This window comes from Paroedura picta, chromosome 7 (genome assembly GCF_049243985.1).
Source record: "Paroedura picta isolate Pp20150507F chromosome 7, Ppicta_v3.0, whole genome shotgun sequence".
NCBI classification, from domain to species: domain Eukaryota; kingdom Metazoa; phylum Chordata; class Lepidosauria; order Squamata; family Gekkonidae; genus Paroedura; species Paroedura picta.
Window position 1 is genome coordinate 43,396,389 of NC_135375.1, and position 13,684 is coordinate 43,410,072.

Below are 13,684 nucleotides of genomic sequence, written 5' to 3' on the forward strand. Positions count from 1 at the left end.
TTTTGTGTAGGTGGGACTATTAAGAGCAGCATGGCCTGCCCACAGAGTGTGTGGCTAATTGACTAGCAAGTCAGAGTTTGGAAGGAAAGCATGAAATGGGGCCAAGCTCATAAACTAAGAGTCAAAAGAGTGTGAAGGAAGAAATCTAGGCAAGGTCAACCGGGGTAAGCCCATGAAGGTGGTTTGAAAAGTAAAAGCAGTTTTGACATACAACATAGACAACCATTTTGCCATCAAGTTTTCCAAAATGCCCATGTTTACCATTCGTTAAAATGTTAGTCACTTTTCACCTGTTAGATAAAATAATATTACATATCCTGATAGACAGTTAGTTTTGTGAAACTTTAAACATTTGCTTTCTTGCTGAAGCAAATTGATGTGCTTCTTTTTAGCCAACTTGCACTTGGTGCTGTCAAATTTGTTTGCAGCCACTGGTGATGAGGACATTCAGGACCTTTACTAGACAGCTGCTTTAAAAAAACAAACAAATTGGAGCTGCAGTTGGCATGCATAATCTGGCAATTGACGCTTTTTAGGAAATGGTTCATGCACCAATTAAGTGGAATCTAGCTGACAAAACTATGCCTTAATACATTTTAGTCTTAAAATCCAACCCCTGGATTTATGTTTGTTTGTTTTTTGCAGCAACAGACTAACATGGCTATCCCTCTGGAATTTGTTTTGCACACAAATTTGCACACAAGGGCAAAGAGTTACTTTTGTTTCCTAAGTAAAGAACACTGACTGTTAACAACTATAGTTGTTCGTTTGATTAAGGAAGAAGAGCTGGCTTATTATACCCCACTTTTCACTAGCCAAAGGAATCCCAAAGCAGTTTACAAACACCTTTCCCTTCCTCTTCCCACAGCCAACACCCTGTGGGTAGGTGGGGCCGAGAGAGTTCTAAGAGAACTGTTCTTTGAAAACAACTCTAAGAGAACTGTGACTAGCCCAGCATCACCCAGTTGGCTGCATGTGGGGGAGTGGGGAATCAAATCCAGTTCTCAATTAGAGTCTGCCACTATTGAGGGGAATGAGGAATATCTTTGCACATTTGGACATTCACAAAACAGCTGAAATGTCAAAGCCAAGCATATTTTGCAAGGGAATCTTACTGTTCATTTTCTGAATCCAATGCTGAATGCAGAGTATAGATGCTGCGACTGTTCCTTGATGACTTAATGATACACTCAGAAGGTGATTGCTGCGTGGTAGAAGGCGTAGAGCAGCTTGCCGCTTCAGCAGCTCTGGGAAGTCCAATTCCATTGACACCATTGCTGCTGCTTTCCGTGGAGGTCTTTTCTTTTTGAACAATCTTTTTAAATTTTTCCAGGAGTTTACTAATGGCAACTGCCTGCATGATAACAAGCATAACCATCACATATATAGCATATCTGGTCCTACATTTCCTTCAGGAGCATTTCTGCTCTTCTTGCAGGATGTCCCAAACCACAATTGCCCCCCCCCCCCCCAACTGCTGCAGCTCAAAATGCTGCTCCTGGGAAATGGGACCCCCAGAAACAGCATGAAGGGGGACTCGGAAGTCTGCAGTGGGAGGAAACAATCAGCAACAACTGTCCCCCCCTGCTGTTCATGGGAATCTTCTGATGGAATCAAACCCAAGTGTCAGGTTTTTGTACATTAAAACCTCTGTAACTTTAAATAAGAGAACATAGTTTTCATTCTATGCCCATACATGCATACATGCATACATACATACTCGAGAAAGGTAAGCCTACCAGAAGTTTGATCACTGTAAGGGTGCTGACAGACTTACTAGATAAATTAACGCTGCGTAAGAAGCACACATCACACCAGTCAGGGCAGTTTTTGTTGGGTAAGAAATGACATCATAAAACAGCAGCTTTTTTTCCTGAAGAGAGAAGAGTCAAGTAAGCATTTTTGTGGTCAAATTAGAGTTCAGTAAATACCCATTTACAGGTCTTTTGAGATTTAAGACAGGGATCGACAGAAATTCCCTTGGAGTAACTAGTAATTCTCCAAGCAATTAAGGGCCTAACTAGACATTCTGGTATTGCAATCCCTGTGCCCAACTTGGGTGTGCTGAAACAGTGGGGAGTTAATTGGAAAAAAGGGGAAATAATTCTCTCCAGCTGGCTTTTGGGGTAGGAAAATGGCTGGGGGACAGGTAAGAGTCTTCCTTTCTTGTTCCATGGCTCTTTTGTATTTAAAAGCTATTACCCATGGATGCTGTGTAGCTTTGGGGGACCCAAGGTGGTTATCGGGAGCCCAGACAACGTCTTTAAAAACCTGAATGTCTCGCTGGGTGCAAAATATCAGTCTCCATCCCTCCTCTAGTGCTGCTGTAACCACTTTCTTATCCTTTCCTTAAAAGGAATTGTAGTAGCTTCTCTTCCCTTCCTGTTCACCCAAATGGGGGAGGCTCACGCAAATACCTGCACTCTGAATGGTACCACCACCTCTCCCCCTCCTTCCCACATGCATGTGTATACATGCACACAAACACAAACTTGCTTTGGATGGGAATAGAACATGCTATTGACACTCTTCCCCTGCAACAGAAGTGTTTGCCTTTCAATAGGAAAACACAGAGGTAGCTGTGTATTTTTCCTTCACGGGAACAAAGTTACAATTTGAAGTGTTGATTATTTGTTTGGGGGAAACAGCAGAGAAAGGGTTTTGCTATCTGAGTATTGCAGGGCTGCTCTGAAATACTGCAATTTCTGTACAAGCTGCCATTTTGTGAGTGGCTGCACCACCGAGGTACCATTTTGTGACTGTTGGCTCTCAAGAAGAGTTGGTTTTTATACTCCATTTTCCACTACCTGGAGTCTCAAAGTGGCTTACAATCGCCTTCCCTTCCTCTCCCCAGAACAGACACCCTGTGAGGTAGGTGGGGCTGAGAGAGCTCTGAGAGAACTGCTATGTGAGAACAGCTCTAACAGGACTGTGGCTAGCCTGAGGTCACCCAGCTGGCTGCATGTGAAGGAATGGGGAATCAATCCCAGCTCTCCAGATTAGAAGCCGTGCTCTTAACCACTACACTAAGCAGGCACATGAAAAACAACTAAGTAGCTCTCAGAAACCAAACCTCTGCTGTATCTGATTTAAGAGAGGCTTATATCTTTCCCACTAAGGCCACTGGGACTTAAAATTGCTTAACTTTGGGGGGAAATCATAGCCCAAAGTACTTTAGGCAGCTTATTCCATCAGATCTTTGTCCTCCTAAGCACAGTGCACAGAAATAGTGGGACTGAAAGTTGCACCGTAAGTGACATCACCACCCACATTAACAGGTAGGCTTGAGGAAGACTGAAGGGGAAAGAGACAGGAGGCAGTTCAAGTTGGGAGTAGGTGTGCAGGCTCCATACATACATACCCTGGGTGCAGAAACCATAAGAAAACTCATGCTCAGGAGAGGGCAGGGGGAGCAGTGGAAGTGGCCAGTTCCTTAGCTTGTGGCTGAGTCTATTAAGGTAGGAGGGGAAAGGCTGTGGGTGTCCACAGACCCCTGGTTGGGAATTTCTGCTCTATAGGCATTTGCTTGAGATTAAGTCCTATTGAACTTGATGGGACTTACTCTCTTGATAAAAATCCATGACATTTGATGCATGTGTACTTGTGAGCGTGGTCAAAACTGTCTATACATCTTAACTGTATTTTATAGATGCTGCTGCTTAAATTACCCATTCTTGTTTTGATCCAGAATCCTGGATCTGAATTGTCAGATGCACGTTGCATTCTTCAGAGGCTATGGTTACTTTCTGTATCTTCCTTGCAAAAAAGTAGTGATTGAATGCAACTCTGTGCTTAGTGGTAAGTTCAGCTGCCAGAAATGGGGGTGGGTACAGCTGGGACAAAGGAAGAATGGAAGCAGCTGGTGAGAATGGCACTTGGCCGGAGTTGCTGTCATGTTCCATGAACTGTGTGCCCCATGGAAGGAGTTGGTTTGATTCAATGGTGAGTGTGTGGAACACAAGCATAACAGGTGATAGTGAGAAAATATGATAAACAGCGATTGAATTTGTTGCTCACCTTCGTTTCATACAAAGGCTGCTTGGGAGTATTTTCATTTTTCAAGAGACGTCTTGAAATCATATTTAGCTCTGCAAAGTTTCTAGCAAGTCGCGGCTGTAAAAATTTAGCAACTGACTTGGAAGACCGGGATAGTTTATTTAACCCATTCATGAGGACTGCTCCATGAGCTGAAGAAAATACCTTGGCCACCACAGACTTAGACTCTTGCGCAACAACCTCTCCTTGCTGAAAGAGAAGCAAACAGAAAGTAAAATGATTGTGAAAGGTCTTAAACAGAGAAAGCCAAGTAAGTATTAAGATTGTTATGTGTAAGTTTTGGAGTCTAGTTAGTTTCCTAGATTTCACATTCAGCATGTGTGTGGGAAGCAGTCATAGTGATTCTTGAGTCCTCATGGTCAGAGAAATGTTTGAAATATTTCCACCAGTGCTGAAATAGCTCTGATCTGAATTGCCCAGGCTAGCCTGATCTTTTCTAATCTCTGGTTAGTTAGGAGACTGCCAGGGTTATGACACAGGAAGTGGCAAACCACCTCTGAATGTCTCTTGCCATGAAAACCACATGGGGTCTGTGACATGATGGCATTTTGCGCAAGCATACATAGACGTGACAAGAAAATGAAGTAAATAATAATAAAAACACAACACAGTGTACTCCAGATGTCAAATTCAATTAATGGAAACACCTTTAAAAACCTGTCTGTGATCCTGCCAAATTCTAATCTCTTCAGTGAGGTACAGGTTATATCAATAGCATCATTATATTGTGGCATATTTGGATTGTGATAATGACCCGTGTTTGTTAATAATATATGAAATGAAAACTGGGTATTGAATTAAATAATTGTGTTTGCCTGAAATGCGTGTGCTTTTAATGCAGCTGTTGAGTAGGAGTGCACATTTTAAAAAAGGGGGTGTATTTTAGACACTTTTTTTCCTTATTAACCTTATTGACACATGGCAATATGCTGCCTTGTAGTGAATCAGACTATTCAGACTGGCAGTGATTCTTCAGTGTCTCAGCCAGAGGTCTTTCACATCACCTGTTATCTGACCCATTTAACGGGAGATGCCTGAGATTGAACCTGGGGCCCATTCCGCACCAGGATCAATGTTGCAAATTGGTTTCGGAACGAAAAAACACCATTTTAAATAGTGGAATTTGTTGTTATGTATACCTGCCTTTGTAGTGGAATCCAGTTGCGTTTCAATTGTTTCCCACAGGTTTCCAGTCTCGGCAAAAATCACTATCCAGGAAACGATATTTGCCAAGCTTTGTCCCGCCCCTGGACGTCAATCAAATGAGCAGCCAATGGGCGGCCGTTATCATGCTCCCGAAAAGCTCCTTTCCCTTTAAGGCAGGTTTAAAAAAAAAACACACGTTGCAACGAATCTGCGTTGATTTGTTGCAACGGAGAGACCCATCTAGCTAGCAGGTGGTGTGTGACCTGCCGTTTCATCATTGCCACACTCCCCCCAAGTGAAGAAAAAATCCTCCCCCCATGCATGGGCACGATTTTCGGCCAAAAATAAAGGGAACCAGCAAACGGGGCTGTGTGGTGCTTGGTGACTTAAAACAACGGGACTGCAGCTGGGGAAGCCTCGCTGGGTGAATGAAGGCTCGCCGGTTCGTTGCTCTCCACTCGCTCCGAGAAAAAAAAAATGGTGATCGCTTCGCCAGAAGATCAGAGGAGAGAGCCAGGGGGAGGGACTTTGCTGAAACCGCAACAATGGTAGTGCACAGAACTTTTCCGCTAGTGTTGCAGATTGGTTGCAAGAGTGTAGCGCTTTCCAGAAGGTGAATCCACTTTTTAGGATTTCCCTGGAAGCACTACAACAAAGCGCTTTTTGTGGATTGGTTTCAGAAGTGTGGCAGATTGTCTACGATGTTCTGCATAACTGCATTTTAGTAGCGATTACAATTTGCCACACTCCTGCTACAATGAATCTGTGCGGAATCGCCCTGGGACTTTCCACATGCCAAGCCGATGCTCTACCACTGAGCCATGGCTAATCTCTCACTATTAACTTCCATTCTTGCTTTCATTTTACCTTTCCTTCCCCTTATCCACTCTTCTGCAGCTAACTGTGTTGCCACCACTACTGCCAGTTTGCTCATGTCTATCCAGGCCAGGCATTGGCCTGGAGGCTGAGAGCAAACATAGACACCCCCCCCCACACACACACACACAGGTTTCCTCTGCCCATCATCAGATCCAAGCAGAACATTATATGGAAACAGCGCATGATATGCCAGGATCAGTTTGACCATGGCTGCTGGGATTTTACCCTGTTACCCTCTACAAACTTCAAGCAACCTGGTTGTAGGCAAGCAGAGTCTCTCTGTCCTCCGTCCCTCTCCTAGTGATGCTTTTTGTTCCAAGGTGCCACGTCTCAGTGCTGTCGGGGAAATTTGTCTGACAGAGGAAGTGAGATTTGATACATGCCAGGACCTACTAGCTTCTGCCTGACTTGTTTGGAGTTGAGTAGGTGGTAGCAGCCCTTTCCCTGGCATGGAGGGGGAAAAAAACTTTCATAGTGACTTCTGTTCAGCAACAAATGTTTTGTAGCAGTTGCAACAGGCAATTCAGTGACAATGGTGTGTTGTCTTGTGCCCTAGGAGCCTGTGGCAGCCATTTTGATTCTCATAATCAGGAAACCTCTTTTAATCGTTAATTGACAAATTGCTACAGTATTATAATGCAAGAGCAATTACTTCAATTTAAAACCTGAAAAAGCTTTTAGGTGGTACAGCTGTGTGAAATGGGCAACAAGGGGATGGGAGTGGGGAAAATGGCACAGATGTGGGCAGGACAAGAAAATATCTGGATTGTCTTACCTATGTGGCAGACAGCCTGGCTTTGTTGCACTCTTTACAAAAAGATCACAATAAATAAAGTTTTGGGATGATTGCAGGAAAACAAAAAAGTGCACAGAAGCACAACTATACTGTGTGGAAGTGGGGCAAAACATCTCACTCCTCATAAGTGTGGGACCAAATAGCTGGTGTGAACATGAACCATTTCAGTTACATTATTCCCACCCCTACTGATGTGAGCAGACAGCACTGAAATATCAAAAGATCTATGTATTTTCAAATACTAATGGATGATAACACACCTCTTCTAATAAAAACCAACAAAAATGTTTATTTACTTTGTTCATATGTGAATGCACATCCCTGCAATCAAGCTGCCCTCACTACTTTGTCCCCCAGTCAACTTGTATACCTCTTGATCTGTCAGTAGCTGCTTTGGCAAGCAGTTTAGTAAAGTCAGAGAGTTCCAAAACATGGAAGAGTTGTGTATGATCTAGTTTTAAACTGATGTATCTAGCTACCTCCCCCACATTCAAAATCCAAGACACTAGAGCTACTAGGGCCAAACTGGACACTTCCTTTAATAATTCAAAAGCAGCTTCAGGAAGGAGCAATTAGGAACAGAGGAGCAGGGGCAGGGGAGGCCAAAGTGTTTTGTCTCCCCACTGGCTTCTTTTGTGTAACTCCAATTTGTGCAATGGACTCCCAATACCTGACTTTTTTGAAAGGAAAAAGCTGTGGGGCTGGAAGTGATCTGGAGGGGGGAAAGTGTCAGGGGAAACACTTGTTGCGGGCCAATAGCAGCTATGGGGGTGATTTAGACTGGGGAGAAGATCATATGGGAGAAAAAGAAATGAAAGTCCCTTCCTCCTAGGCTGCTGATTCAAAAGCACCAATGTGAGCCTAGCTCAGTATGTTGAGGTCAGGTGTGGCTTATTAGTACATATAATGGGCAAGTTTGATCCTGTTGGATCTCAGAAGCTAAGCGGGGCCAACCCTGGCTAGTATTTGGATGGGAGACCTCCAAGGATTTGAGTGGTAGTTCCTCCAAGGAACACTAGGGGTCATGTCATGGAGGCAGGAAATGTCTAATCACCTCCAGATGTCCCTTGCCTGGCTGCTATACAATCCCCGCATCTCCTGGCTACACTACACAAATCATATGATAAATAATAAAATAAAAATACACATCTCAACCTCAAAGAAAAGCTTGAGTGGAGCCAAAATAAATGAAAAGGCATCTGTTCAAAAGGAAGTTTAGAGTCCCTGATATTTGTTTTAGATCTGTAAGTAGATCCCCCTCCCCTGAATAATGGTTGTGCAACATTTTGTATATATGCAAAACACTAAGCAGAAGCTTTGCTGGCTCGAGGACAGATACAGTATTTCCAGTAGATCATATTATTAAACAACAATTGAAACCAAACACTCAAATAATATATAAAATACAGAAACATTACCTGGTTTGAACTTGTCAGTCTCAATAAATTTGGGAATTCATCCCTAATCTCATCTATAATTTCCAGGAAGACTCTCTGTATTATCTCGGCTGAATCGAAAAACAGTAGTTAAAAGGGGAAATCCCCTGTTCCCACAATTAGATGACATATGCAAGTATTGCTGAAACTTGTAAGACTTGGAAAGGGAAAAGTTTATTCTTAACAGTGCATTTCAAGGCAGAGTTATATCCTCCTTAGCCCATTTGTTTGTTTATTTATTTACTTACTGCCACTCCTGGACCAAGCCGGCTTGTGGCAGTTTACAGTACCTCCCCTCCCCCCAATAAAAACACTGATCAATTAATTCCCAGGCAGCATAATCCCATTTTATTCCCCCCTCACCAGTCCAGCACCCAGCACCCACCAGCCTCGGGTGCCCTTCCTGCCCTAGGTGTTCAGGGCATCCAAAGGAGGATGGATGTAACTCTGTTTTGGGCCGAAGTTTATAACTATAGCATAAGGTTGCTCATTAGCATTTGACTGGTATAACCTTTGTTGCAGCATTGTATTCTATTACATCATGAGAATGAGAATATGAAAAGACAGCAAACTCCAGATTCTGAACTATGTACAAGATACTGCTGTAACCATGCAACTATTCACAAGATTCTGTTTGAGTTCCACTCTTTATTCCCCAGGTTTCGTTCTGGTTCACCCATCAGGTGCTGCCCAAGTTCTGCATGTACTGGTTTTGTCTCCAAACCATTTCTTTTATGATAACTCTACTAAAGGGGAAGGGTTCTTCTTACCCTGGAAAGCCGGCCCATTATTGTATGAGAATAATTTAAAAACAGTATAGAATGCTGGAGCTGGAAAAATACTTCATCTTTAATTGAGAGGAAGGAGGAAGGAGGAAGGAGGAAGGAGATCTACTTATTTGGGGAGCCTGTAATAATTCTCAAGATGCTTGCTTCTGACTATGAGCTTTAGAAGTGGCAAATTTACACTTCCTACCCCTAGAGCCACGGGATTTCTCCCACAATGAGAGGCAATGACAGTTTTCTCAGCCAAGGGTATGCGTATGCACATATATCTTATGGAACCTGAGTTTCTGTACTGAGGCTGTGGACCTAAGGAAGACAAAGTTCTTTAAATACAAGGTTTGTTGATCCATTTTTGGTTCGTGGGTTCAAGATTCAAACACATACCTTGTCCAGCAAACTTCCTGACCATTTCCCCACAAATCCAGCCAATTGGCCTGAGAGCCATTTTCTATGCTGCAGTGCATTGCCTAGCACTCTGTTAAATCAATGTGTGGTCCTAATCAAGGTGATCCTTCAGGCTACAGATGACTGCATCCCATACATACATCTTCATATTGAAAACAAGAAACCTTTGTGAGACCACAATGTGTCTCTTAGGTACAGTCCCTGCTTGCTTGACACATTGTTTCATGTAACCTCAAACTACCTTTCTTAAAATGACTGATCATAAAATGTGTATTTTTGTTTTCAGTGCTGTGCATCTCTATAGGCAGGACTCAAATAGATGATTACAGAATGATGGAATGTGTGAATTATGAGACTCTTCCTACACTACAAGGAAAAGTGAGAGGGGTGAAAAACAAAGATGGCTCTATTTAGTGTTATAGATGTTATAGTAGCAACTTGATAGTCCAGCCAAGCCCAATCACATCAGAGTTTGGAAGCTAAGCATTCAGTGGGAGACCACCAAGGAGAACTACGGTTGTTATACAGAAGAAGGCAACGGCAAACCAGTTCTGCTCAACTCTTTGCCATGAAAAACCCATGGTCTTGGGTTCATCATGAATTGGTTACTACTTGATGACACACACATATATATATTGATGTTATCTCCCCACCACAATTGATTTCTGAGTTATCATGTATTCTCAACGGTTTGCTTCCAAGTAAACAAAGAGTTCCTAATCAGTTTTCTCTGAATTTTACAACAGAAGAATGCAACACTAAGTTTGTGTGTTATGTTTGTGGTTAGATTCATTCCAAGAATACCATTCCCTATTTGAAATCAATTTTTGAAGACACATTGGCATGTTAGAATCTTTCACCAACAAGTGGCTCTTTGGAATAGCTTCACTGAGCTTCAGTCTTTGGAGTGGTAGGAAACATGCCAATATATTATTCAGTTCAATGTCATTAGGAATGCATGCACCCATTGAAATCAATGGGATTAAACATACCAATGTAATGATGGATTATATCTGAGTGGCTGGGAATTTTTCATTATGTTTCAAATATTACAATAAATGCTATTGAATACAAATACACGCATGCTATCTAATACAAATATGTGTGATCAATGTGCTGCCTTGGAACTTCTGAAACAAAATCCTTTGCTAATTTTCCCCCCAGTTACAATCATATCTTGCTAGCAACAAGACAGAGAAAGCATTGATAAACTCTCCTACTCCCATGCTTCACTCAAGCTATCTCCCTCATAGGGCTGGGAACAAAAGACCCTTTCACAGGGCCAGGTTGCTGGTTAACACAGATATAGTTTCAAACAAAAAAAACCCAATTTCTATAAATGACGACTTTCAAAGCAATGTGGCAGTATCCTTTTTGCCACAGTCACTAACAACCCAATTTAATTTAGTTGAAATGTTGTCATTTTGTGGTCTTATTGAAGCTAACTGCATAAATGTGGCTTAAATCCAAGCATTTCTAATTACCAGCACTGTAAGCTAAGTAGTAATATGATATTTGGTTATTTATCCAGGCTTCAATTATAAACCACAGCTCCTACAATAAGTATAAAAAGCTGAAGCACGACAGACTTCAATTAAGGCGGTAAATGGATCTTCCTGTCTAGCAGAACTTGAGTTTTTGTGTCTAAGTGCTGGATATAGGAGAGCCTGCTGTTTTACCAACCATCTTACTTGTAGATTCCCTATGTGAGCTGTCAGAAATGAACTTGTACCTGATGTTACATTCAGGGTTTTTGAGGTGGGGGATTTTGACATTGTTGCTGACAAAGTAGGCTGTTAAAGTAGGCTCAAGAGTTTATGGCTTTCTTGAAAACCATGTAGCCATCTCCAGTTGTTTTCAGTTTTAGAGTGGCAGACCATGTACTTGAATTAATGTTCTCTGATGGATGGGATGATGTTAAGCTGCGGTGTGGCTTTATCAACTGTTTCCGTCTTGTAGACAGATTACTTCCAAGAAGGTAGAGCAGCTGCTACCTGAGGAACATGTATTGGCTACCAAAGAATGACTATGCTGTCCAACTGAAGGCATGAGAGAGATGATCCTGAAATTTCTGTCAGATTTGGTCCCTAAGCAGTTTACAATTCAAATTAAAAAAATAATTAAAATAATGGATAACCTTGCAGGACCCTCTTGGAATAGCTGCTTCTTGAGAGCCAGCTTGGTGTAGTGGTTAGGAGTGCAGACTTCTAATCTGGCAAGCTGGGTTTGATTTCCTGCTCCCCCACATGCAACCAGCTGGGTGACCTTGGGTTCATCACAGCACTGATAAAGCTGGTCTGACTGAGCTGTAATATCTGGGCTCTCTCAGTCTCACCTACCTCACAGCGTGTCTGTTTTGGGGAGAGGAAAGGGAAGGCAAATGTGAGCCACTTTGAGACTCCTTTGCATAGAGAAAAGCGGAATATAAGAACCAACTCTTCTTCTTTTGCAAAGTAAATATTTGTCTATGCTGGAGGGATGGCACTCTTTAGGGTCCAAAGAGTAGAAAACAGGGAAATGATATTTAAAGGACCATCATCCAAACCTGTAGTGTCCAGCTAATTTCCTCCCAAATCTCTGGCTCATTTGATGTGGCTATTGCTTCTAAACTGCTGCTTTGAGCCTGTGGTCAGGTGGCTAAGGCAGAACAAACTGAAGATGAATCCAGACATGATAGAGGTAACGGTGGTTTGGAAGGCAGATATTCTAGAACAGGCTTTCTCAACCAGGCTTTAATGAAACCCAGTGGTTTCTTGCTGGCCCTGGGTTTCCTGGATGGGTGGAAGTTAATTAATTGTAATTTTCAAAATTTGTTAAACATTTATCGGGTGATATGACCTACTATGGTCATTTTTACCTCCCCTCCCCAAATGGTGGGCCTGGAGGGGGTGGGAAGGGGTGGGGCCCTGGGTAGGCATGTTATACAGGTATGCTTCCCAATCATATTCTGCATGATTGCACTACTTCTGGGGGTTCTAGAAGCATAAATAATGTTTCAGGGGTTTCTCAACAGGAAAAACACTGAGAAAGCCTGTTCTAGAAGAACGAAACTTGTCCTTGCTGGAATAATGTTGGCTTTTTTAAATCAGTTCAAGAGCTTGGGCATGCTCACAAACCATGTCTTGCTGTTTGAAAAAGGGGATAACATAGTGGCCAGGATTGTTGTCAATGGTGTTTCATCAGACTGGAGGAGGTGAGTAGTGGGGTACCTCAGGGCTCGGTGCTCGGTCCGGTACTTTGTAACATATTTATTAATGATCTAGATGAGGGAGTGGAAGGACTACTCATCAAGTTTGCAGATGACACCAAATTGGGAGGACTGGCAAATACTCCAGAAGATAGAGACAGAGTTCAACGAGATCTGAACACAATGGAAAAATGGGCAAATGAGAACAAGATGCAATTTAATAAAGATAAGTGTAAAGTTCTGCATCTGGGTCAGAAAAATGGATGGGGAGTATGCTTCTAGATAACCCTATGTGTTCCATGTATGCTTCCATGTATACATACTTTAGGATTGCTTCCTCAGACATTTATATTTAGACTCATGCAGTTCTCAGTATTATCAGATATGCATATTAGTGCTGCTACATCTTTTGCTATATTTATATTTATAGGCCACCCCTATTGAACCAGTCATCTTGGGATGGCTTATAACAATATGTAATAAAAATATACATAATCTTAACACAAGCCCGCGGCGCCACAGGCGCCGTGGACTAAATAAAACAGTAAGCCCTTGGAAGGCGGACTGTGTCCGGGATGAGGAAGGGTGCCGATTGGCCCCTTCCTCCGGACAGACTATCGGAGGGACCAGTCGGCAGGCGCTTCCCTCCAATTCCCCGCCAGAGCAACTGTGAGCCGCGAAGCGCCTCTCGCCACGTCAGGCCGCTGGCCAGGAAACCCCCACCAGCCGCCCTGCACGCGGCTGGAGGGGACTCCCTTGCCTAGCGACAACGGAGCTCCGCAATACCCGCCCGCAGTCGAAGATGGCCGCCGAGGACCCGCCAAGGAGCCAAGGACGCCCCGCCGCCGTCGCCCGCCCTCGACGACGCCTCCTCTTTAAGGTGTGCTTCCTTCCCACGCGCTGCCCTCCCCTCCCCTGTTCCTCCCTCTGCCCCCACCTTCTAGCACCCATTGTATTTTTTTTACAATGGGCTCTTTTCCTAGTTTATACATAA

General features: G+C 43.1%; 1 protein-coding gene and 1 long non-coding RNA gene across 2 annotated transcripts in view; one reads left to right on the forward strand and one right to left on the reverse strand.

Annotated features, from left to right (window-relative positions):
- The window catches only part of SPATA9 (spermatogenesis associated 9), a 46,121-nt gene extending 36,504 nt beyond the window's left edge, over window positions 1-9,617 (reverse strand). Inside the window, exons 1-5 of the mRNA XM_077347641.1 lie at window positions 9,483-9,617; window positions 8,296-8,384; window positions 4,018-4,245; window positions 1,778-1,873; window positions 1,116-1,354 (exon numbers count right to left, since the gene is read on the reverse strand). Of these exons, the coding sequence (XP_077203756.1) occupies window positions 1,116-1,354; window positions 1,778-1,873; window positions 4,018-4,245; window positions 8,296-8,384; window positions 9,483-9,543 (713 nt within the window). The 5' untranslated portion in view covers window positions 9,544-9,617. The remainder of the gene's footprint in view (window positions 1-1,115; window positions 1,355-1,777; window positions 1,874-4,017; window positions 4,246-8,295; window positions 8,385-9,482) is intronic.
- Window positions 8,802-10,580, forward strand: LOC143842449 (uncharacterized). The gene is made up of 2 exons (XR_013233123.1): window positions 8,802-9,434; window positions 9,790-10,580. It is a non-coding gene; the product is annotated as an uncharacterized LOC143842449 (long non-coding RNA).
- The last annotated feature ends 3,104 nt before the right edge of the window (window positions 10,581-13,684 follow it).